The 21,916-nt window shown below is 52.6% G+C and overlaps 2 protein-coding genes and 1 long non-coding RNA gene across 7 annotated transcripts in view; 1 reads left to right on the top strand and 2 right to left on the bottom strand.

Annotated features, from left to right (window-relative positions):
* Window positions 1-63: 63 nt before the first annotated feature.
* Window positions 64-8,404, bottom strand: ITPKA (inositol-trisphosphate 3-kinase A). Its single transcript, XM_025919708.2, has 7 exons — window positions 7,833-8,404; window positions 1,841-1,937; window positions 1,539-1,755; window positions 1,203-1,407; window positions 872-973; window positions 540-611; window positions 64-426 (listed from the first exon to the last, which is right to left on the bottom strand). The coding sequence occupies exons 1-7, from the start codon at window positions 8,319-8,321 to the stop codon at window positions 223-225; spliced, it is 1,386 nt and encodes a 461-aa protein (XP_025775493.2). The 5' UTR covers window positions 8,322-8,404; the 3' UTR covers window positions 64-222.
* On the top strand, window positions 6,376-21,872 carry LOC147580184 (uncharacterized). 5 transcript variants are annotated; one of them, XR_015252597.1, is made up of 6 exons: window positions 6,376-6,537; window positions 6,774-7,008; window positions 7,613-8,047; window positions 8,526-8,874; window positions 10,404-10,474; window positions 21,648-21,872. It is a non-coding gene; the product is annotated as an uncharacterized LOC147580184 (long non-coding RNA). The 5 variants fall into 5 exon arrangements; XR_015252595.1 differs by having other exon boundaries at window positions 6,376-7,008; XR_015252596.1 differs by having other exon boundaries at window positions 6,376-7,008; window positions 21,515-21,872.
* Window positions 17,379-21,916, bottom strand: part of RTF1 (RTF1 homolog, Paf1/RNA polymerase II complex component) — a 52,093-nt gene continuing 47,555 nt past the window's right edge. Inside the window, exons 15-18 of the mRNA XM_025919714.2 lie at window positions 21,438-21,515; window positions 20,867-20,962; window positions 19,823-19,934; window positions 17,379-19,566 (exon numbers count right to left, since the gene is read on the bottom strand). Coding sequence (XP_025775499.1) covers window positions 19,460-19,566; window positions 19,823-19,934; window positions 20,867-20,962; window positions 21,438-21,515 — 393 coding nt within the window. The 3' untranslated portion in view covers window positions 17,379-19,459. The remainder of the gene's footprint in view (window positions 19,567-19,822; window positions 19,935-20,866; window positions 20,963-21,437; window positions 21,516-21,916) is intronic.

Raw genomic sequence — 21,916 nt, 5'->3', positions numbered from 1 at the left:
GGAAGGAGGCCATTGTCCCAGCCAGCCTCCCTACCCCCCTCCCTGGGTTAATTAGTGCCATCAGTTGGAGACAGCCCCCTGCTCGTGCAGTGCGTCCCATGGTGGTTGGCGCTTGGCCTTCAGAACCGTGTGAACCTCCCGGCACCGCAGGGTTTCAGTCTCTGGCTGCATGCATGGTGTGGACACGGCCGCGGGTCCATCTGTCAGAACCAGGGCCCAGCCTCATCTCTCAGCCAGGCTGGCCAGGATGCTAATGAGATTGTCCAGCCCCAGCAAATAGCCGTCCTCGCGGTTGCCCTCCTCCCAGGGCCGCCGGTGGTCCAGGGTCTGGCCGTCGGGGAGGGGCGTGGTCTTGCCGAAGTCAATGAGCCACACACCGGCGCGATGGCAGTGATCGTGCACGAAGAGCAGCGAACTGCCGATCACCTGTCGAGCCCCACATGGTCAGGCCACGGCCCTTTCCTGGAGAAGCCCCCCATCCTAATCCTGCTGTAGCCCTCACAGACCACAGTTCCCGCACCTGAGCCTACCCCTCTTACCTCGTGCCTCCTAAAGAACTCAGAGACCTCCAGGGTGTCCCGGATCTGCTGCAGGCGGTTCAGATACCTCCTCTGGAGAGAACAGGGTAGGAGAGGAAGGCAAATTAATTAAACACTAATTGAGCCTCTGCTAAAATTAGGGGCCACGAAGCATACTTGGCTTGGCAAATACCGTGGTGAGGAAGACACAGGCCCCCAGGTGGGATAAATGCTACGATGTGGGGGGGGGGGGGGGAACGGGTCACGGCAAGGGAGCTAAACCGGATGACCTAGGGGCACCCCTCGTTTTCAGGTTTCCCCAACACCCCAGGGTTCTAGGATCCGGCGCTCACCAACACTTCCGCATCCCCTTGCACAAACTCCTCGAAGACACGAATCACCTGCTCCCGGCTTCGCGTCGTCTTGAAGTCGGTGCTGCAGGAGCCATCAGCTTTCTGAAGGAGATGGGACAGGAAGGGTCAGGGTCCCCGTGTCTCTCCTCAGCTCAAGGGGAGAGGATCAGACTAGAGCAGCAATACCTCCCAGGACGTTAGTTGCAGGGACGGCAGAAAGGCCGCCAGAGGGTGCCTCGTGGTGGGGGTCAACAACAGGGCAGATACCGCACGGCGGGGTTAGGGCTGAGGGAGGGACAGGGCTCTGCAAAGCGAAGCGGGACTGGCCCACCTTGATGCCTTCGATGCGGAAGCCCAGTGTGGTGCTGGAACTGATGCCTTCTCGCCACTGCATGTAGCGTGGCTTGGTGACCGCGCGCTGCGCGTGCTCCTCCTCGGTAGGAGCCGCCGGGTCTACCGCCAGCATCTTCTTGTACATGTCCTTCCGCAGCTTAGGCCGCTCGCGGGCTTTGGTCAGCTCCTCTTCCAGGTAAGTCCTGCGGAGGCGCGGGCAGCGGCGGGGCGTAAGACGGCGCACACCTGGAACCGGTCCAGCGCGGCTTTGGGCACCCGGTAGAGCGCTCATCCCCTCCCTGTGTGCGCGCCCAGCCAGGCATGACACGTGTACCTGACGCCCATCTTGCAGTCAAGTACGCAGGGCCCATCGAAGCCGTCGAGCAGGTCCTGTAACTGCAAGTAGCTCTCGCCGTCGCGCTCCACCACGCCGTGGAAGGCGGGCACGCAGCCGCGCAGCGCGTCCGCCATGAGCCGCGCCAGGCAGTAGCGCTCCGGCTCTGAGCTGCGCTTCAGGATCAGCCCGCTGGTGCCAGCCGCCTTGAAACTCCCTGCAGACTGGCACCAGTTAGCGCTGCCTGGTCCCTTCCTACTCCAGACACCCACCCACCTCACCGGCGCCTGCCCTGTGCTCACCCGTGTGCCCAGCCAGCTGCACCCAGGCATAGCGCCTCTTGAAAGGGCTCATGACGGGCAGATTCACCATGGTCCGAATCTTCTGCCAGTGGCTTTTCTGAAAGCGACACGGTCCAGTGTGCACGTTGGCGTCTCAGCAGTGCTTAAGCCCGCCCTCCTTTGGAATAGGGTCTCCTGCCCCAACCCACCGCAAGTAGCTAGGGCCCCACGGTTCACTCACTCACTCACTCACTCACTCACTCAAGGAAAGTTTATTGTGAGCCTATGTGGAGGACACTGAGATGGGCACAGGGTGATGGCAGATATCCAGCTTATGGACTGTGCTGAAAACAGCCTTGAATTTAATGCCAAAGGGCTCAGGTTTGCACCCCACTCCTGCTGCTCTGAGCTGAGTGGGCAGGTTACTAAAGTGCTCTGTCAAGGATTTAGAACTTTCCTGAGCTTGAACATCACCTGATGGTCACCCCGGTTAAAAAATGCAGCCGCTCAGGTCTGCCCCAGGGGGAAATTCTAAGTAGGTCTGGGTGGAGCCAAAAATTTGCATTTCTAACATTGCCTCAGGAGATTCTGGGGCCTGAGAAACAGGCCTCTGAGTGTCAGTTTCTTCATCTGTAAAATGGGGAAATAATCACTCTCCCTGGGTTGTTATGAGTAGTAAATGAGGCTTGAGTGTGACAGGCTCCATCCTCCCCAAACCCCATTCCTTGGCATGAAGCAGAAACTGGACAAATTTGGATTCTTGTTTCGTTCACTTTGGACCATTGGCTACTCTCATTTAGGGAGACAAACATGGAAACAAACTTTTGCAAAGGCCCAGGACAGAGAGGCTAGCCTGGCAGGGCCTGGGAAAAGAATGGCTTAGGGCTCCCTGAGACCCTCTTGCTATTCCTGATGCCTTTTCACTCCTCACCAGTTGGCAAGGCTCGGGGCATCCTTGGTCTTGATCTAGACCCAGAAACCTGAGCCTTGAAAATGGGATGCAGAGCTGAGAGCCTATCATTTTAGATGAAACCGGGAAGGAAATGTAGATTTTGGTGTGCTTCTTGCCTCATGACCATGGCTTCTGGCCTCCACCCAATTCAGAGAGCAGCTCATACTCTGGACCTTTCCTTTTCCCACCCAAAACTCATCAGCCCTGTGTTCACCCTCTAAAGTACACAGGTTTGCTCATCCAAACTGTGTGTCTGCTGCCTCCTCGTAGGGGTACTTGCCTCAGAGGAGTTGCATATGTGTTGCAGGAGTTATAGGGCTGGAACACAGAAATACAGCCTCCCTGATCAGAGAGAGTTCCAAGAGGGAGAGGGAGAACTTGGCCTAAACAGGGGAAGTCTGCTGCTTTCCCATGGGGAGGAGATAGGGGTTAGTGACAGGGCACTGGAATCATGTGTTCTGTCACTTTTTAGCTGAGTGAACCAAAGTGAGGATTTCATCTGTGTGAGCCTGTTTCCTCTGGGAGGATAGAGCTGCTGCCATAACATGAGCCACCATTTACTGACCGCCTACTGCCTGCCAGGCGCTTCTCATCTTCCATCAGAAAGCACTGCTCCTACTTTCCTACTGAAGTCCCTACATGGCACACTAGGGTGTGATCACGTGTCCAACCCCCAGGGATCTGGGGGTGTAGCCAGAAGCAGCCCACTAGAAACATGACATCTCTTTCAAAACTCCTTTTTTTACTCTTTAAATACATGCAAGGTTTGCATTCTGCTGCATAATAAATCCAAGTTTTATTATAAAACTCTCCCACCTCCAAATCTTCAAGTAAAATTCCAGGAAGATGTATGCGCCATGTGTATTCAGTGGCACCGTCCTATACCCCCTTCTCCCACTCATGATTTTCAAATCATTCACATGCAAAGCAAGAGCATGGGGTGGTAGCATTATTGCCATTTTACAGAAGGAAATCAAGGCTCAGAGGAGTTAACATCCCCTCACTCCCTGCCTCCAGCCTCCTGGCTTCTGGCTGAAGTTCTCTACCAGCCCAACCTCCTCCCCCACGTCCCAATTACCCCATCAGTTTCCAAAATCCATTCTACCACCCCAATTCCCTTTGGGGGTCAAATGGGACCCTGCATGAGAAAGAGCTTTGTGTAAGATGAAGCAATCTGCAGCCACAAGGTGGGCTGTCTGCTCTCTGGGGAAACACTGAGATCTGCCTGCAAACTCCTCTCTGTTGGCTGGACATCTCTGTCTTCATCCAAAGGAATGGGTTTAATGGTATGGTTTCAGGCAGCTTTAGGAGCCTACTGACAGAAGCTTGGGGACAGTGGGGCCAGAATGGACTTGGAGGGTATATCTAGTTCTGTAGCCACCCCAGGGGAAGAGGGAGCCAGCCCTGGGTTAAGTGAGATGGGAGAACCACACCATCCCTTCTTCTGGGATTTTGTGGGAGCAGTGAGTGGGGATGGAAGGTGGGAGGTGGGCCCAGTAGAAGAAGATTTAGTGCCTGCAGTCCTGGGCTACTGTCACTTGATTGATGCATGATAACACAGCACTGATTTGCTTCCAAGCTGAGGTAAAATGGGGTCATCACCTCTTCTCCTCCAATTTTGTGAGGATCATATCAGCCAAGAGTAGCAGCAACTAAGGCTGGTTCCAGCCATGCAGGTTACAAGGGGGTTGCATCTGAACCCTCCCAGCCACTTCCTGGGGTTGGTAGGACAGAATTTAGCTCCCCTGCCAGTGAGGGATATGGTCAAACACGGAACGAGTCTATGCAAGTATCAATGAACTCACCACCATCCATCTTAGGGAGCTGCCTCCTCCAGGGAACATAACGCAGATAAAAATGCATGTATTCAAAAAGGCTCCTGAAGAGTCATTCTTTAGTGGGTGGGCGGGAATTTTGGCACATGAACAACAGCAAGGAAGATATTTTTGAGCAGGTAAGGCTTTTATTATATGGATATCAAAAAGCAGATTTGTTATTTCTAGCTGGAAACAGGGCCAAAGCCCCAACCTTGGGCCCAGCCTACCCTCCATAGAAGTCTGGGAAACCAACTCACACCCATAGGCTGCCTGGGCATCTTGGGGCAAAAAAACCCAGGAGAGCTGATTATGTGAAAGAGTCTTTGAGGAAGTCACAGGGGCACCTTCTGATCCTCACCCCTGGGGCTAGACAGGGACCGTCTCTCTCTGGGAAGGGTTTGGCTGGACATTAGCCTCAGACCTTCCTTTGTCCAAGCTCCATTTGGAAGCCCTGAGGACTCCTGCTTCTTACAGCACACCAGATACTCATCCCCATTCTTCCTGACTCTGGCTCTGGCTCCCTACCTCCAGCCATTCAGTCTTGGGCTGAAGCACTCTGCCAGCCCAACCCCCTCCTCATGTTCCCATTGCCCTATCAAACCAGCACTCCCTGTGGTGGTGGTGGTGGTGGTGGTGGTGGTGGTGGTGGTGGTGGTGGTGGTAGCAATCAGTTTAAATTTATAAAATGATTTGCACTAAGGTATAAGTGACCCACGACTTCACCCTCCCAGGGGCATTTGCTTTTTAAAAAGGAAGTCTGTTAACCTAAATTCTGCTCTATAATTAGTGAAAAGTGAAGTGTGGGAGTTCTGGGTCCAGGACAGGATGGCATCAAGGTCTCTTTACCATCCTAGAGCACTGAAAGAGGAGAACCAAATGAACAGGAGCCAGATACCCTCCCTACAGCAACACCCCAAAACTGTTTTAAGAGGCAGGCAAGGCCTAAGAGGACAGTCATGCTGGCTGCTCTTGGGGATAGGCCCCCAACTCCTCTCCTGATCTGTCTGGGTTTCTCTGCCTGTGACTTTTCCCTCTTCCAGAAGAAAGGCCCCAGGAAGGAGGCAGGCTGCCCAGTCCCAGGATAGTACCCTGCTGGGAGCCCAGCTCCAGGCTCTGGGCAGGCTGTGTGGTGCTCCTAGGAGCTGGGGAAAGATGTGTCAGGCAGAGGCAAAGTGGAGACTTTCAGGGCCGCCTCTTGCTTCCAGCTATACCATTATCTACCCATGCCCTAGTGTCAGGGCCTGGCAAGCTGGGAGCTCCCGAGCTCTGCTGCAGGACCCTTCTCCCGGCGCATCCTTCACCGTCAGCCAACCGATGGCCTCAGCTTCCTGACCGGGGAAGCCCTGAAGGCAGCCTAGGCGGGCACTCTGTGCCGCTCCCCGACCGGCCGTGAGGCAAAGTCCGCGCCTGGCCCTTCCACGCGGGCGCAGGCAGCCTCTGTCAACACCTACTGGCTTATCTGCCGCCGCCGTGGCTGTTTGCCTTCGGGGAGGCCCCGGCGGGCTGGGGGTTGGGAAGGCCTGGGAGACGCAGCCTTGGAGCTGTAAGGGCCCGCAGCGGCCATCTGCTCCAGCTCCTGGCTGCGCCGATAGAAGGCGAAGCTTGGCGAGGGAGAGGCCGGCCGAAGACGCCTAGGGCACAGCTGCAGCTGGTCTTCGGAGTCTTGACCCCAGGCGGCGTGCCTATGTTGCAGGCAGGATTGGGCCCCGGGCCCTCCTCCGACTGTAGGCGGAAGAGGGAAACGGGGGCGGAGGGCGGGGGGGGGGGGGGGGGGCTTCCCTCCTGGCGTCCTTTCTCCTGATCCCGCCTCTCAGCTGTCAGAGATCTGACCCGGGGAACGGTGCACCCAGAACTACTGCTCCGGATTTCGGAGGAGGTGGGAAAGGAGTCCTCTCACTGCCCCACATTCCACGGCTTTGGAGATTCCTCGATGGCACCCGCATCCCTCTGTGAGCCAGGGTTGTACTAGGAATGATCACGGATCAGGGAGGGGTATCCTTTTCATCCGCGGAGGAGAGAGGGACTCCCCGCACCCTACACCTGACTGCGGCGGGGTGTGTGCGTGTGTGTGCGCGTTTGTGTGTTCCTGCTCTATGAGACTTTTCCCTCTTGTACCTTACAAACCACGCTGCCTTCTGGAGAATGTACGTCTCAGCGGGTAACTGATTCACAGATCCACTGCAAGTCGTTACAGGGTCTCCTCCGCCTCATCCAGTCCGAACGAGCGGCGAAGCCCGGGTTCAGCAGGCAGAGGCCGCGCCTCAGGGCTCTCCCCACCGCGCCCAGTGTCCGCCGCTCTCACCGCCCTTCTGGGCAGGCTCGGAACCACCAGAGCCTGCGGGACGCCCTTCGCCTCTCCCTCCACTCCAGGGACACTTGCATAACGGGGATCTAGAGCAACTCCTTCGCGTTGACCGCGGGTAGTTATTTAAAGTATTTGGCCTTGGTTAAAACGAGGGGGTCAAGATGGCTATCCCGGGCGCCGCACACCCCTGAGGGGCAGGCATGGGAATGACTTCGCTGCACCCTGGCCGGGGTTATCTGAGGGTCAAACCTGGCACCGGAACAGCCAGGTTACCGGAGTAGGGACTAGCAGGCGGATCCCGCTTTTCAGCCTCAGTTTACCTCCTCCCGGCTTTCCTTAGGAGCAGGAAACCCGGGGAGGGCTGCGTCCCACTCCCTACCGGAGCCCCCAGCCCCAAGCCCCTCCCTTTTCTGCGTCCACATCTTGTGCGGGCGCCGGGAGCAGACGGCGGCGGTTCCCGAGCAGAGCCTGGAGCGCCTCTCCACTCCCACTCAGGAGAGGGAAACCGTGGCAACGGCGGCGGGTGGGGCCGCCGCGCGGGAGAGGGGGTGGGGAGAGAGGGAGACTCCTTCACCCCTCTCTCTTCGAGAGTTCGCGGGGCAAGACCAAGCCCCTCCGATCCCTCAGCCCCACTTCGCAGCCAGCAAGTCACGATCTCCACCTCCGCCCTACCCGGTGCTCGCGACCGGTCGCAGACTCCTCCTCCCTCTCTTTCTTAGACGCCCCAGGGCCCGGGCAGCGACCCGCAGGTGGAAGCCGGGTGAAAACTGCCAAGGAGGGAGGTCAGCCCAGCGCGTCCTTGAGAACCCCATGCTCCTGCTAAGCAGGACCCCAGGCGGAGGGAGCTTAGCGCAGAAGTCGGCGCTCAGCCAGCTCAGAGCTGGGTCCGCCGCACGCAGCCCCCGCGCCCCGCGCTGGCCCCGCCCCCGCGGCCCATACCTGACCCACGTCCTCGCTGGCTTCCAGCTGCACGTTGCCGCGGCTCCGGCTTTCGCTGTCGCTCAGCAGATCGTCCTCTGAGTCCTCGGGCAGCGACGAGGAGCCAGTAGAGGAGAGCGACGAGGTGGAGAGGCGGCGCGGCTGCTGCAGGTGTGAGGAGCCCACGGCCGGGAGCCAGCCACCCTCCGGCTCCGGTGGCCCCGGGCTGGTCGGGGGTACGTCCGGCTCCTCAGCTGTCACAGTCAGCTGCGGGATCACCGGGGCAGGGGGAGCCCGCGGAAGCCCGTTCGGGACCTGTCCCCCACGCCTTTTGGCCCCGCGGGCCCGGGGCTCCCCTGCGGCGGCGGCGGCAGCGACCGCCGCGCAGCGCGCCTCGAAGAGCAGGCACAGCTCCCCGACACTCCGGCGCGGGGCCCGCTCCAACCCCGGGCTGCAGGGCCCCGCGCCCCCCGGCCGCGCCATGCTCGTCGGGCCCCCGGGCAGGGTCATTTCCCCGCACGCGAGCCTCAGCGAAGCCCACCAGCCCGCGGCGCAGCGAGGACTGGAGACGCTCAGCGCCCCCGGCGCGAGACTGCCCCGAGGCGGAGCCTGCGCGGCTGCCCGCCTGGGCCCCGCCTCGGCCGCGCCCCCCGCCCACTCCTTTCACTTTCAGAGAAAGCGCGGGCCTCCAAGGGCTCCCTGTTGCTCCTCCAGGTGACCGGGAAGCTCAGACCTCGTGGACACAAAGTCAGGGCCTGGCCTTCGCAACCTCTCTGTCCCCGTTCTCGAAGAGACCGGAGGGGTCGCTCCGCCCCCGGGCCCTACTGCCTTGGAGCTGGTCCTGCTCTCGCTCTCCTACCCAGTCCCTCCGGCTCCTTTCCACGATCCATCCTGGGCCAAGGATTCCTGGTCTCCGGGCTTTCCTTCAGCATGGAATGCAAGGCCATCAGCTTCCTGGGGAAGCCTCACCCCAGGGCGTGCGCCCAAGTGGGGACTCTGTCCTGGGCAAGACCTGAGGCTTCTTCCCCCCAAGCTCCCCACTTCTCAGCTGGCAGAGAACAAGGTCAGGGGGGCGGGGCCTGAATCTCGCGGCGAGTCCTGGCGCAGTCCTGGGCAGCATCCCTTGGCTACTGGCTGGCAGGGGCTGTGCCCTTCTGACTCCTTTTTCTGTGGAATTCGGAGCGTGGAGTCTGCTGTGTGATCCTAAGCAAGTCATTTCACCTCCTTGAACTGTTGATTCTTTTTTTTTTTTTTAATTTTTTTTTTCAACGTTTATTTATTTTTGGGACAGAGAGAGACAGAGCATGAACGGGGGAGGGGCAGAGAGAGAGGGAGACACAGAATCGGAAACAGGCTCCAGGCTCTGAGCCATCAGCCCAGAGCCCGATGCGGGGCTCGAACTCACGGACCGCGAGATCGTGACCTGGCTGAAGTCGGACGCTTAACCGACTGCGCCACCCAGGCGCCCCTGAACTGTTGATTCTTTTCCGCAGGGTTGTCGTCTACCTCACAGAATTGCTAGGAGAATAAAATAATATGAAAGATGTAAAATCTATACAATATGAGAATAGTTTTAGTGTGGGTGGTAGGAAGAGCCAGTCTCAGGTTCATCACACTCTAGATGTGATCTTTGACGTCTCTTCCCTTTGTAAATTTAGGGAAACCTCACCTGACCCAGAGTTGTGGCTGTGACAGGGTAAGAGAGCCACGACGCTGGCTCATCCGTGGCATCGTGGTGCAGTATTTGGCCACTTCACAAGTTAGTGGTCGGCTGAACTGCAGGGCTGCTGTAAGTAGAGTTTGTATTTCACAGCATTTCTTGTCTTCCCCCAAAATGCCACTGGGGAGGATCCCTCCTCAGGTGCCTCGTGCCTCAGGATTGTTGGGGACCCTGTGGGGCAGGATGCCCCAGAAGGATTGCCTCTGATGCTGACGAAGGCCAAAAGAAGCTCTCCTTCCCCTCATCTCTCTTCAGCTAGATTCAAGGATGGCCCAGGAGGAGACAAAAGGAGGGTTCAGAGAGAGAAAATGGGAAGCTTCAGCAGAGCAAAAAGGAGAAGGTCCTGGGGGAATTGATGAAGAAAGTAAAAGTGTGGAAGGATGAGTGGAGGGGAAGGAGAGAAAGAAGGAAATACAGGAGTTTGACTATTCAGAGAACCTGGGAAATCACATGGCTACTTTCTGTGGGCACAGAGATCTAGAGGAGCCTGGGTGTGTGTGAAGGGTGTACTCTAGAGCTTGATGGCTCAAAAGCCATGTCTCCTGCACTCACTTCCCTCTTTTGGGGCTACCCTGGTCTCTGGTGGGACTGGTACTGCCCTCAGGGTAGGGGCAGGCTGGGGGCAAACCCGGGATGGGGAGAGTCAACAAGGACTCGCCAGAACTGAAAAGGTGGGAGGGAAATGAGAGGAGGGAACATGCACTGTGCACCTGTTAATGTTTGTGAGATATATATATATATATATATATATATATATATATATATATATATATATATATATATATATAAACGACAATGTTGGAAGCACAAGCAAGCCGGGAGCTGGCTGCCAAGAGAAAACTCAAGGGCAATTCTTTTTCTTCTTCTATTAGGCACTTGTCCTAAGCCCAGAAAGCAAAGAAGAGCTCTTTGCCATATTTTCCAAGTATCCCTCAGTGGAAAGGTAAGGACAAACTTGGGAATGGGTATTGAAATGAGAGCTAATTTGGGGCGCCTGGGTGGCGCAGTCGGTTAAGCGTCCGACTTCAACCAGGTCACGATCTCGCGGTCCGTGAGTTCGAGCCCTGCGTCAGGCTCTGGGCTGATGGCTCAGAGCCTGGAGCCTGTTTCCGATTCTGTGTCTCCCTCTCTCTCTGCCCCTCCCCCGTTCATGCTCTGTCTCTCTCTGTCCCAAAAATAAATAAACGTTGAAATGAGAGCTAATTTCATAGACTTTTTAGAAAATGTTTATTTATTTAGAGAGAGGAGGGAGCAGAGAGAGAGGAAGAGAGAGAATCCCAAGCAGGCTTCCTGCTGTTAGCACGAAGCCCAATGCAGGGCTTGACCTCACAAACAATGAGATCATGACCGAGAGTCAGCAGCTGCTTAACCAACTGAGCCACTCAGGGGCCCCAATTTCATAGACTTTTAGAGTGGGAAGGACCTTTAGGTGCATCCTGTTCTCCTCAAAACACAGGAGAAGTAACAAAGGAGTTAAATGGCTCAACCCAGGAGGTTACAGTCTTTGCACAAGGCCACACAGCTAGTTGGTGGAAAAGCCAGAGAGTCTTGGCTAGATCCACTGACTTCTATTCCTGTGCCGTGCATACTTTCTTTTATTAGCATCTTATAGTTCAGTCTCTAGTTCCTTATCCGAGGAAGGCAGAGTCTGCCTCCACCTACTACAGGCAGAAGGCATAGGGGCACATACTGGGGCAGAGCCGGGGGTCCCGATATAGCAGTGGGACAAGGTCAGGGGGCTCTCATGTTGTCTTAGTTGAGCCAGGAATGACCTTTCACATCCTGGAATCATGTTGTTTGTGCCTCAGTTTCCACAGTTCTTGAAGCTGTGAGTAGATGGCTACCCGTAGAGTGCTGTGGAGAAAATCAGACTACTATATAGATGGAGGAAAGGCCTCTTGTGTGTTGGAAAAATGGGAAACGGGGGCATAGAGGAATGTTGCAAGGTTTTGATGGACATGAGGTGGCTAATCTGAGATAGGCCATGTGCGTCTCTCTGCCTTATTCACAAGGCCAGCTATGTGTCTGATGAGAAAACTGATCTCTCTTCTTCTGTGGCATCTCAGTTCAGGGATCCTCCTGTACCCTTGAGGCCTTCTCTCTAGAGTGTCTGAGTCTTCACTCCTCTCCATGGCTTTCGGGATTTATCAGGCCTGGGAGCTACATCCCTCCTAGGCAGTAAAGACAGTGGGCACAAAGCTGGGAAAGGGGGAGGCCTGGAAAATAGGGTGTGTGAGGTGAGGGTTTTCTGGAGGCTTGGTTTCATTCCCCAACCTGCCTTATTTAGCTCTGCCCCTCTCTCCCCACCCTGAGGGGCAGGAGTAAAGTCACTGCTCGCCATTCCCTGCCAGGCACAGGACTAATTTCTTCTTCCCAAGAGCCACAGGCAGGCCCTTTCACCTGAGGGAGAAAGGACAGAGCACTGCCTTTGCTTTGAGGGACCTTGAAAGCTTCCCCGGAGAAAGCAGAGCCTCTATAGTGTGTGCATGTGTGTGTCTGTGTGTTGGGCGCAGGGTGGTGGCAAATCTTCCTCTGCACCAAGTGATACAGGTTCTTATTCTGGTCAACAACTCCTAGATGTGCTCTGTGAGACCTGGTGTCCTCCAAGGGACTTCCTGACCCCAAGATTCCAATATTTTGTGACAATACCTGTGATCCATTCATTGATTCACAGAGAAAACAAACTTCCCTTGAGCAGTTTCCTCAAACCAGGCACTGTGCTAGGTGAAAAGGATACAAGGAGTGGTTCCTATAATGACCTCCCTTCATTATATGGAATGGTGGTGTATCATTTTACATTGTCTTCTGGAGAAAGGAAACCAGAAAGGACCCATCAGAAAACAGGCCCCAGGGTGCTACATGGCTCTTTTTCCAAGGGGCTGTCACTAAGGCCTTGCCCTTTCAGGGGCTCCATGCATCCCAACCATTCCCCATCCTGGTCAGTCTGGGGCCCATCTCTGCCCAGAACAAACTAGAGAGGGCGCTGGAGGGCTGGCCAAAGCCAGGGCCAATGGCAACTTGAGGGTGGGGTTAGAATTGGAGGTCTCCTTCCTCCTGGGAAGAGGAGTGAATGGCTGTTTTCACCTGACAGCCCCAGACCCTTTTCTTTGAGAAGGTTTCTCTTCCTTCCCCATGCAATCTCTGACCTCATTATGGATAGACCTGATGGGAATATTCTGGGATTTCGAGCTAGGCTAGTTTAGCAGGGCTGGGGATCCAGCAGCCTTTGCTGACCCTTCACCATCTGAATCACTCTGGTTTAAAACAAACAAAATGTGTCACCGCGCCTGTGTATGCGCAATAAGAACATTTTCTCTCCTGACACACTTCAGAAACAAGGTTTCCCATCCCTCCCAGGAGCCTGTGTTCCTGTGGTTCTCCCTCCTCCCTCTCTTCATAACTCAGAACCCGCAGGATCTCTCCCGCGGCCTAGCGGAGGCAGAGGGGACCGAGAGCATATGAGGTCAGGGATGCGGCTGCCGGTCGGTCCAAGGAACTGCTCTGAGAATGCTGTGGGTGCCTGTCGGTAGGCCTCTGTCCCTGAGGTCCCCCCCAGGACACCTCCCTGAATCTTCTGCCCGAGGGCGTGGGTGCCTCCCCTAATTCCATTGGTGACCTCTCTGCAGCCTGACTTCCACCCCTGGTGCTAGGCGGTCGACTCCATAAGGCATCCGGTGGCCGGACAAAAAGAGCCACCGGGAAGTCGCGCGCAGGCCCCAAGACGCGGGTGTTGAAAGCCGAGGCCCCGCTCCCAAATCCGGGATGTCGCCGGGAAGCGCATCCTGCTGGCGTCCACGGCTGGAGGTGCGCGCGCACGTGCGGGCAGCCGGCCCCAGTGGGCGAGCCCAAGTCAAGGGTGTTGGCTCGTCCGGGCTGGGCGGCACACTAGCCCTGGGGTGAACGGGCCTACCTGCCGCAGCCGCGTTTCTCGCTGCCTTTGGTCGACCCCAAAGGACTGGGCGCTGCGGTCCGGGGACAGGATGGGAGGGACAGGTGGGACCGAATGCCCCAGAACGCGTCGGCTCCGCTGTACATCCGCTTGCCCCCCTTCCCTCCACCACATTTACTGGGCGTTACCTCAGTGCCAGGTGGCGCTGGGTGCTGCGGATATGCGGCAGACCCAAGTAGCTAACAGGCTCAGGGTGGGGACTCATAAATTATTACCTGGTGAGTGCTGCTCTAGGGAGAGCCAGTAGAAGGTGCTCCCAAACCAGATTGGGAGGGGAGATCAAGGAAGGCTTCCAGGAGGAGGTGACCTTTCGGCTGAGCTCTGTAGGGTGAGGAGGTGTTCTCCAAGGAAAATCAGTGGAGATAGACCAGTGCATTCCAGGTGAGAGGTGAATGTGTCTGCGGCTGAGCAAGACCTGGTCTCCGCCTACACTTTTTTTTTTTCTTTTTTAATGGTTTATTGTCAAGTTAACTAACATACAGTGTATACAGTGTAGTCTTGACTTCGGGAATAGATTCCTGTGATTCATCGCTTACATACAACACCCAGTGCTCATCCCAACAAGTGCCCTCCTCAATGCCCATCACCCATTTTCCTAGCCTCCCCCCAACCTCTTCCACCCATCAACCCTCAGTTTATTCTCTGTATTTAAGAGCATCTTATGGTTTGCCTCCCTCTCTGTTAACTTATTTTTCCTTCCCTTCCCCTATGGTCTTCAGTTAAGTTTCTCAAATTCCACATATGAGTGGAAACATGTATCTGTCTTTCTCTGACTTACTTCACTTAACAAAATACACTTCAGTTCTATCCACATTGTTGCAAATGGCAAGATCTCATTCTTTTTCATCAGGGGTAGTATTCCATTGTGTGTATGTATGTATATATACATACCACATCTTCTTTATCCATTCATCAGTTGATGGACATTTGGGCTCTTTCCATAATGTGGCTATTGTTGATAGCGCTGCTATAAACTTTGGGATACTTGTGCCCATATGAATCAGCACTCTTGTATCCTTTGGATAAATTTCTAGTAGTGCTATTGCTGGGCCGTAGCGTAGTTCTATTTTTAATTTTTTTTTTTTTTTTTTTTTTTTTGAGGAACCTCTACACTGTTTTCCAGAGGGGCTGCACCAGTTTGCATTCCCACCAAAGTGCAAGAGGGTTCCCCTTTCTCCACACCCTTGCCAACATCTGTTGCTTCCTGAGTTGTTAATTTTAGCCACTAGGACCAGTGTGAGGTATCTCAATGTGACTTTGATTTGTATTTCTCTGATGATGCGATGAGCAATGTTGAGCATCTTTTCATGTGTCTGTTCTGCATGCACTTTTCAAACCAGGGTCACTGACAGCTGAAAAAGAAAAAAAATTCCTTTGATATTTTAAAGAAGGTATCGAGATAGTCCTTGTGGGAAAGATCAGAACATTTTCTTAGTCATCTTTACACATATTTTCCAGTTTGGTACTGCTTGTATGTTTTAATTACTCTTGGTGGTGGTGAGTAGGTCAAGCCTCACAATCTTTGAGATTGCTGGGGTGGTGGTGAGGTGGGAGTCTTCTGAGCCACTTTCAGACTGTCCATTCTGGAGAGAACATAAGCAGCAAGGGCAGGCCAAAAAGCAGCTCTGCTTCCCTGGACTTTCCCCAGACCAGCTCCAGTGCCCACGCTCGTAATCTCAACCTGAAAACAGAATTTCTTGACCCTGGAGGTGGTTGCTGCCAGGAGTTCCTGAACTAAGTGCTTCAGCTTCTGGAGGCTCCGCTGCCTGGTTTCCTACAGCTTCCACCTTGTCCCTCAACTCACTGCCCACTCTATCCCAACCCCCCACCCCCGCCACTCTGCCCCTGAAGTCTCTCCTCCCAAGAACAGTGGCCTCTGCTCTAACAACAGCATTATTGAACCCCTTCTGGGGAAAGGTACACTTAATCTTTAAGACCACTCTGACAGATCTTACGTTGTAAAGATGGGAGATTTGTGGCTCAGAGGAGTTAACTAGCTCAGGCCTAGGTAGTAAGTGGCAGAGCAGAGATATGAACCCTGTACTGAGCCTGCAGTGTCCTGTGGCTCCTGGCTCTCCTTTGGGTCCAGAGCACCATCTGGAATCCCTAGATGTGCCTATGCTGTGGTAGCTGAGCCCCCACGCAGAGTCAAGAAACTCCAGCTACAGGTTCTGCTCAGCCAGGACTGGGGCTGGCCTGGGGAACCCTGCAGAGAAGGCAGGCTACCCCTTGGCCCTCTTTTAGTGCTGTTCCCTCCAGCTCCCCAACACTTTCCTCCTCAAGGGAGCTCAGAGGACCTCAGTGGTCAGTGAAGTCAAGCAAAAACTCCATGCTGGGGGTTGATGGTTTCCTAGTTCCCAAGAGGTGCTGGACACTGCCACCCAGGATTACCCAAGGAAAGCTGCCCACACCAAGGCCAGAAGATGAAGTTGACTGACCCTGCACCTCTTTCCCTTCCACATCTCTCTGCCTTTGGCAGCTTCCTTTCTGCCCTCAGGTATGCGTGCCCCAAGGCACTGCATCCTGGGAGACGCAGATAGGGCTGTTTTCTGCTCAGAATCCCTGCTCTCTAGGGCCTAGCCAGCCCACTGCTGCCAGCACACAGGTGGTGGGAGTGTTGATGAGTTGGGAGAAAACCTCATTGGGCACAGCTGCTGGGCAAGCCCTAGGGACCAACCTCTCCGAGTACCAGAGGCAGGCTTGGACTGGGATCCTACCATTGTCACCTCACACCTTCCCATCTATAAAGGGAAATAGATGATCCAGGATTTTGCTTCCTAAAGCATGGCCAGAAAGTTTTGAGGCACATCCTCAGCGAATGAGGGAGTGCAGGCGTTCCAGATCTCCCTAGCTTGGGGGATCGATGAAAGGCTATCAGTATTTTCTCCATGGTCACCAGTCCCTGGGTTCCCTCTGCACACTCATGATAGGCAGGAGACAGCGTAGCAAAGGCCAACTGAAAGCTTGGAAGCACCAGCCTCTCACTAGGGCTAGGCAGTGTTATCAGGGCCCTACCTAGTTCTGTTAAAGGTTGCTGGTATCTTCCAAGATAGGAAGTAAACCAGGCCAAGTGGAGGGCTCCCTGGCTGTAGACAACTACCATACTAGAGAAGCTTCTGGGTAACCAGGTTGCTAAAGAGTTGAAAGCAGTCACTTTCACTTTTGGGGGGTGTTAGGCTAAGAGAAGTGGAAGGAGGGAAACCAAGCAAAAGAGAGGCTTTCTTGGACTTTGAAAACATGACTTTGAGAGTTGCCACTGAGGATGCAATCCTTGGATTAATTCCGATCCCCTTGTTAAAACAGGGTGTAAAGTTTATTTACAATTATCTGTACAGTTTGAGTGACAGCTCGGGACTTCACAGAAACAGAACAAAAGCATTCTTTCTGAAGGGAAGTTGCAGGCAGACTTTCCCTGCACCTGTCAGAAGCAAGACAGACAAACAGACCTATACATCATGAGCCAGGCATATGGACATTGGCCTTTTTGCCTCTTGGAAGGAAGTGAAAAATGTGTTAAACAGCCTTAGGTGCCGCACCCTTCAACACTGAAACCACATGGAGTGGGGGAGGTGTGGAGTAGGGAGCCATGGCAGCAACTCCCCAGCGTAAGAAATACCTCAAGTGAACAGCCAAGAAGCCCAGCTGGGGGTGGGGGTGTGGGGGCTGTGGAAGAGGGGTGTGTGATAAAGCCAACATTTTCTGCCTGGTCAAGATCTTGGTTCAGAGGCCCTGCCTCAGTGGAGATTGGAGACAAATTCTCAGTCCTGATTCCAATCACCAAGGAGACGACTCAGGTGATAAATTGGTTGGCTTCTCTCCTCGCTGTGTTTTGGCATCTCAGAACGAAACTTTTGGCAGCTGTGTGTGGGGAGGTAGTGGCAAAGTGGCTACAGTGTGATGCAGTTTTAATAAAAATTTTATTACACAGCCATAATGTAATCGACACTTCTCCAAATCCAAATGATACTAAATACAGATCTACATGGTGGATCAGAATGACTCCAGCAAATTATACGGATTCTATAATTTCATGTCTTTTAAAACCAGAAAAAAAAAAAACAGTCCAGGTTTGTCATGATAGGAGAGGTCCCAGCAGCTTCCAGGGCTCTGCCGGAGTCTGGGCAATGTTTAGCAGTCTGTGATTCCACATTTACACAACAGTCTATAAAGGGTTTCGGTCAATGGACTATTCAAGTATATATGATTTTAATGAGTCCATTGCCCACCTTAGCCCAACCGAACTGCGTCACAGCTACCACAGAGCTATGTTACAGTCACAGTTTACCAATTTTACAGTCACAATACTTTTAAAAAACCATCCATTGCTGTTTTTTTAAAATAAAAAAAGTGTAAACTAAGTTAAAGCAACACCGAGGCTCTACTAAACCCAGAAGAGTCACCAAGTTCATTTTGTATGTTTAAATACAACGTAAGTCCATGATTTCCCATCATCCCACTTCCTTACAGAAAAGTAGGGTGATGAAGTACAAAGCAGAGCTTCTAAATTCCTCTCCCTCTTGTGGGACTCAGCAGCTCTCAGCTGTTTCTTTAGCTTAGTTCTTGGTATATATAGTCAGCTGTACTTTGTTCTGAAAAGATTTGTTAAATGCCACTTTTATTTACACTTGGAGCTTTACACCTGAGAATGATTATCAAGCAGTCAGCTTATCTCTTTTCAAACATTTCATAAAGACATACACACTTCTTTGCTGGCCTCACCCTAGCTGCACAACAATATATATGCTTACCATATATATATGTATACACACACACAAAACTGCACATGCTTGTAACATTTGCAACCTAAATCTTTTTGTGTTCGTTCTCTCCACATTCACGTTGAATACTTTCTCTTAAAAAACAAAACATTATTCTTTCCGAAAGAGCAAAACAGAATCACTAGGAAGAGACAAGAACATGGGGTGGGAAAAAGACACTCTATGTTCAGCCGAGAAGCTGTAGGCTGTACCCATGGGTTGAGCAAGACACCTGCACTGCCTTCTCTGCTACCTGGCCGTGGGCTTCCCTCCCACCTGCCAGGACACAGCCTACAGGGCAGGGGGCAAACTGGGGTGTTTTCTCTGAGGTGGGGGAGGGAGGATGGGGGGGAGAGGATGTGGGGGAGGGTATGTTACACAGCTACAGCAGTCAGGCCTGTTTAGTAAGAAGAATCACATTTAATGAGTTTCTTTCTTGCAGTTTCAGATGCTCATGTACAGCTGAAAAAAATCTGAAACAGCTATAGACCCATGACAGACCGATACAAAGAGTACTGCATTTTAAAAAAATGATAAAAAAATCCACGCACTTACAGACACACACAAACACACACGTACGTACGTACACACACACACACACACACACTCTCTCTCTCTCTCTCAAACATCCCCCCCTCCCTCCCCACAAATGTACACTTTTTGGAAACTAAATTGGATTTGAAAACCTCTCTTCTGCAGAGATGGGAAGAAGAGAAAGATGAGGAGAGAGGGAGGAGGGCTGCAGGTGCCCAGTCCCCACTCCCTCCACAAGTGTCCGGTGCCAAATGTTCAATGGTTGGGTCCAAGGCAGCCCGCGGAGGAGGCCGCCCAGTGCTGCTGCTGTCGCCCCCAGGGGCTACAGCAAGAATCCCAGCTCCACGCTAATACTGAATGTGTGCAGAGTGGCCAATGAACTGTGCTGGTTTTTTTTTTAAAAAAAAAAAAAAAAAAAAAAAAAAGGCAAACACAAATCTAAAGACATGGATAAAACCCAAGAGAGCCCAGGCCCACACTGGGTGAGAGGCCTGGGGGGTTGGTGGGAGATGGTGCAGACAAGGGAGGTCTATACAGCAAATGGTTTATATTACAGATGACTGGCAGTTTAGAGTCTCTTCCCAGTTCTACTGCTGCTCCAGCCCAAAGAGGGCAAATCAAAGGAAAAGAGGAAAGGTGGGACACTGTGATGGGGCATGCAGGGTCAGAAGCAGCAGGCTGGGTGCGCTCAAATAAGCCCTCGCCGTTTTTTGTAGTCTTCCAAGTTTAGAGATCTCCTTGGAGCCCCATCTTTGGCTGGTGGAGCCTTGGAGGTGATGGCCAAAGCCTTTGACTCTGTGGGAAAGAAGAGCAAATTGGCATCTGAGGCGCCTACGAAGTCTTTTGAGTCTCCTGCTTCACTCCTTCCAGTCGGGTTGACTGTCCCTGCTCCCTCTCAAAACATGCCCACAGCCCCGCTTACTCTGGCCTCTATAAATAATGATGAGCAGACACCTGCACTTCTTCCCTAAAATCAGGCCTCCCCACTGACGGAGAGAGCCATGTTGCCATCTGGTCCTCAGCCATCACCACTCCCCCCACCTGTACCTACCTGAGCTGGGAACTTGTAAATCAATCTTCACATCGAAATCATGTACTTTGAACAAATCTTCTGAGAGGTCACTGGCTGACTTAGAATTCAAATCTTTATCCTTTCCCTGACCCTGCAATGTGAAGAGAAAAACTAACTATAAAAGCATAAATACAAGAGACTTCAAGAAGCAGCGGTCACTAATAGTAAAAAAAAAAAAAAAAAAGCTAAGGCCCTTTTCTGATTCCTTCCCTCAGAGGGAGGACAGGAGAGGCCATTAAGGTGGTTTCTTTTCTGAAGCCTGAAAGAGGAGAGGGAAGGCTCATATCTGTGGTGTGGGGCAGAAAGGGTGGGCTTAAGACAATAAGTTACTTTCTGACCCAAGGTTTCAGGAATTCCTGGGACAGTGTGGACTCCATAGGAAAAGACCTAACTTAGGCAAAAATCTGCTTCTAAATTGGCAGTTTCTCTACTTAACATTCTAGTTTTCTTTTTTTAAAAATTTCTTTAAAGTTTATTTATTTTGAGAGAGCGAGCCAGTGTGAGAGGGGCAGAGAGAGAGAGGGAGAGAAAGAATCCCAAGCAGGCTCCACACTATGAGCCTGGAGCCCAACTCAGGGCTTGAACTCATGAACCATTACATTATGATCTGAGCCGAAACCAAGACTTGGACGCTTAACCAACTGAGCCATCCAGGTGCCCCTGACATTCAGTTTTCAAAGAGCTTTCACCTTTACAACGGTCTGATGCTTATGTGTCATCAGTTCCTCCTAGTACCCTGCGGAGCAGCAGGATATAGAGTATTATCCCCATTTTACATAGGAGAAAATGTGGCTCAGAGGGCTAGATGTCAGTTGCCTAAAGCTGTAATCAAGGCTTTAGTTAAGTAGTGGTGTTGGGTTTAGCACTTAGGTTGTCTGGCTAAAATTCAGTAGCTGTTTATTACATTTGTAAACAATCAGGACGGGGAAAGGGCTGCAAGTGAAAGGCTATGTTCCTCCAGGTGGGAGAGATCAGGCCCCAAAGAAGCCAAGCATCTAGGCCACAGGACAGTGCTGCACTTGCCTTGCTCATTTCCTTTGGAGCATCTGGTAACACTCCAGAACCGTATTTTGCATTCAGCTGGGCCAATATGGCAGCTTGAACAGCCGGGTCTCTGGACTGAGAGAGAAAATCAAGTTATTTTAGAGATTTAACGCTCACACAGTCCTACCCACCGACCACCACTAACATCACAAGCACCACAGTGGACCCATCAGCAGCTCAGTGGGGTTTTCCTCAAGGCAGCAAAAAAGAGGCAATTAAAAGCTTTGAAGCCCAGCCCAGGCCAGCCTGGCCCTAGGTGGCCCAGCCCACACATTCCTAACGTCTGCCACATTGGTAAACCCACCCTGCCAAAGGAGGGGTTAGTCCAGACGTTTCTACAAATCCATGCCAGGTTTTCACTACCTATATGTCCTATAGCAAGATAAAAAAAAAAAAAAAAAAAAGAGAGATAGCCAGACCTAAGAGTTTGAGGCAAGCAAATCCCACTAAGACAACATTATTTTTAACTTCCTTATTAATCTCCTAATGGAATTCATTTTATGTCCTAGAATCTAGGTCCTGACTAAAAACGTCCTCTTTAGGCACTCACATTAGAAACGATGGTAGGTTTGCACTGCCGCCTGGTAAAGGGATCCATCTGTTGGTTTTTCATGTTGTGACTTTCAGCCTGAAACAGAGAGCATGCGTTACAGAACTGCGTCTCTTTCCCCGCCTTCACTTATCCTAGCTTACACATACGTAACAGTCTTTGCAAGAGCTTAAAAGAGTCAAAGTCATGTATCATCCTCTTCTCTTCAAGAACACCAGACCAGATATGCGAGCAACAACAAAAGAACAAAACTGGAAACCGAGAAAGACGAACACCTGTGGAGCAGAATCTATGGGATGGGGAGGGATAAGAAGGGCAGAAGACTGCTGCTTTTCACTATAAATCAATACGTCTTATGGGTCTATGTGTGCACACAAACACGTGGATGTGAAGAGTACATGCTACTTCAATAATTAAAAAAATTAACTGGAGCAAGATGTATAGAAGATTTCTTATCATTTTATTAATTAAAATGGTCT

Source organism: Puma concolor, chromosome B3 (genome assembly GCF_028749965.1).
Source record: "Puma concolor isolate L17-30 chromosome B3, mPumCon1.1.hap2, whole genome shotgun sequence".
NCBI lineage: Eukaryota > Metazoa > Chordata > Mammalia > Carnivora > Felidae > Puma > Puma concolor.
This window is presented reverse-complemented; position numbering and strand designations above follow the sequence as displayed.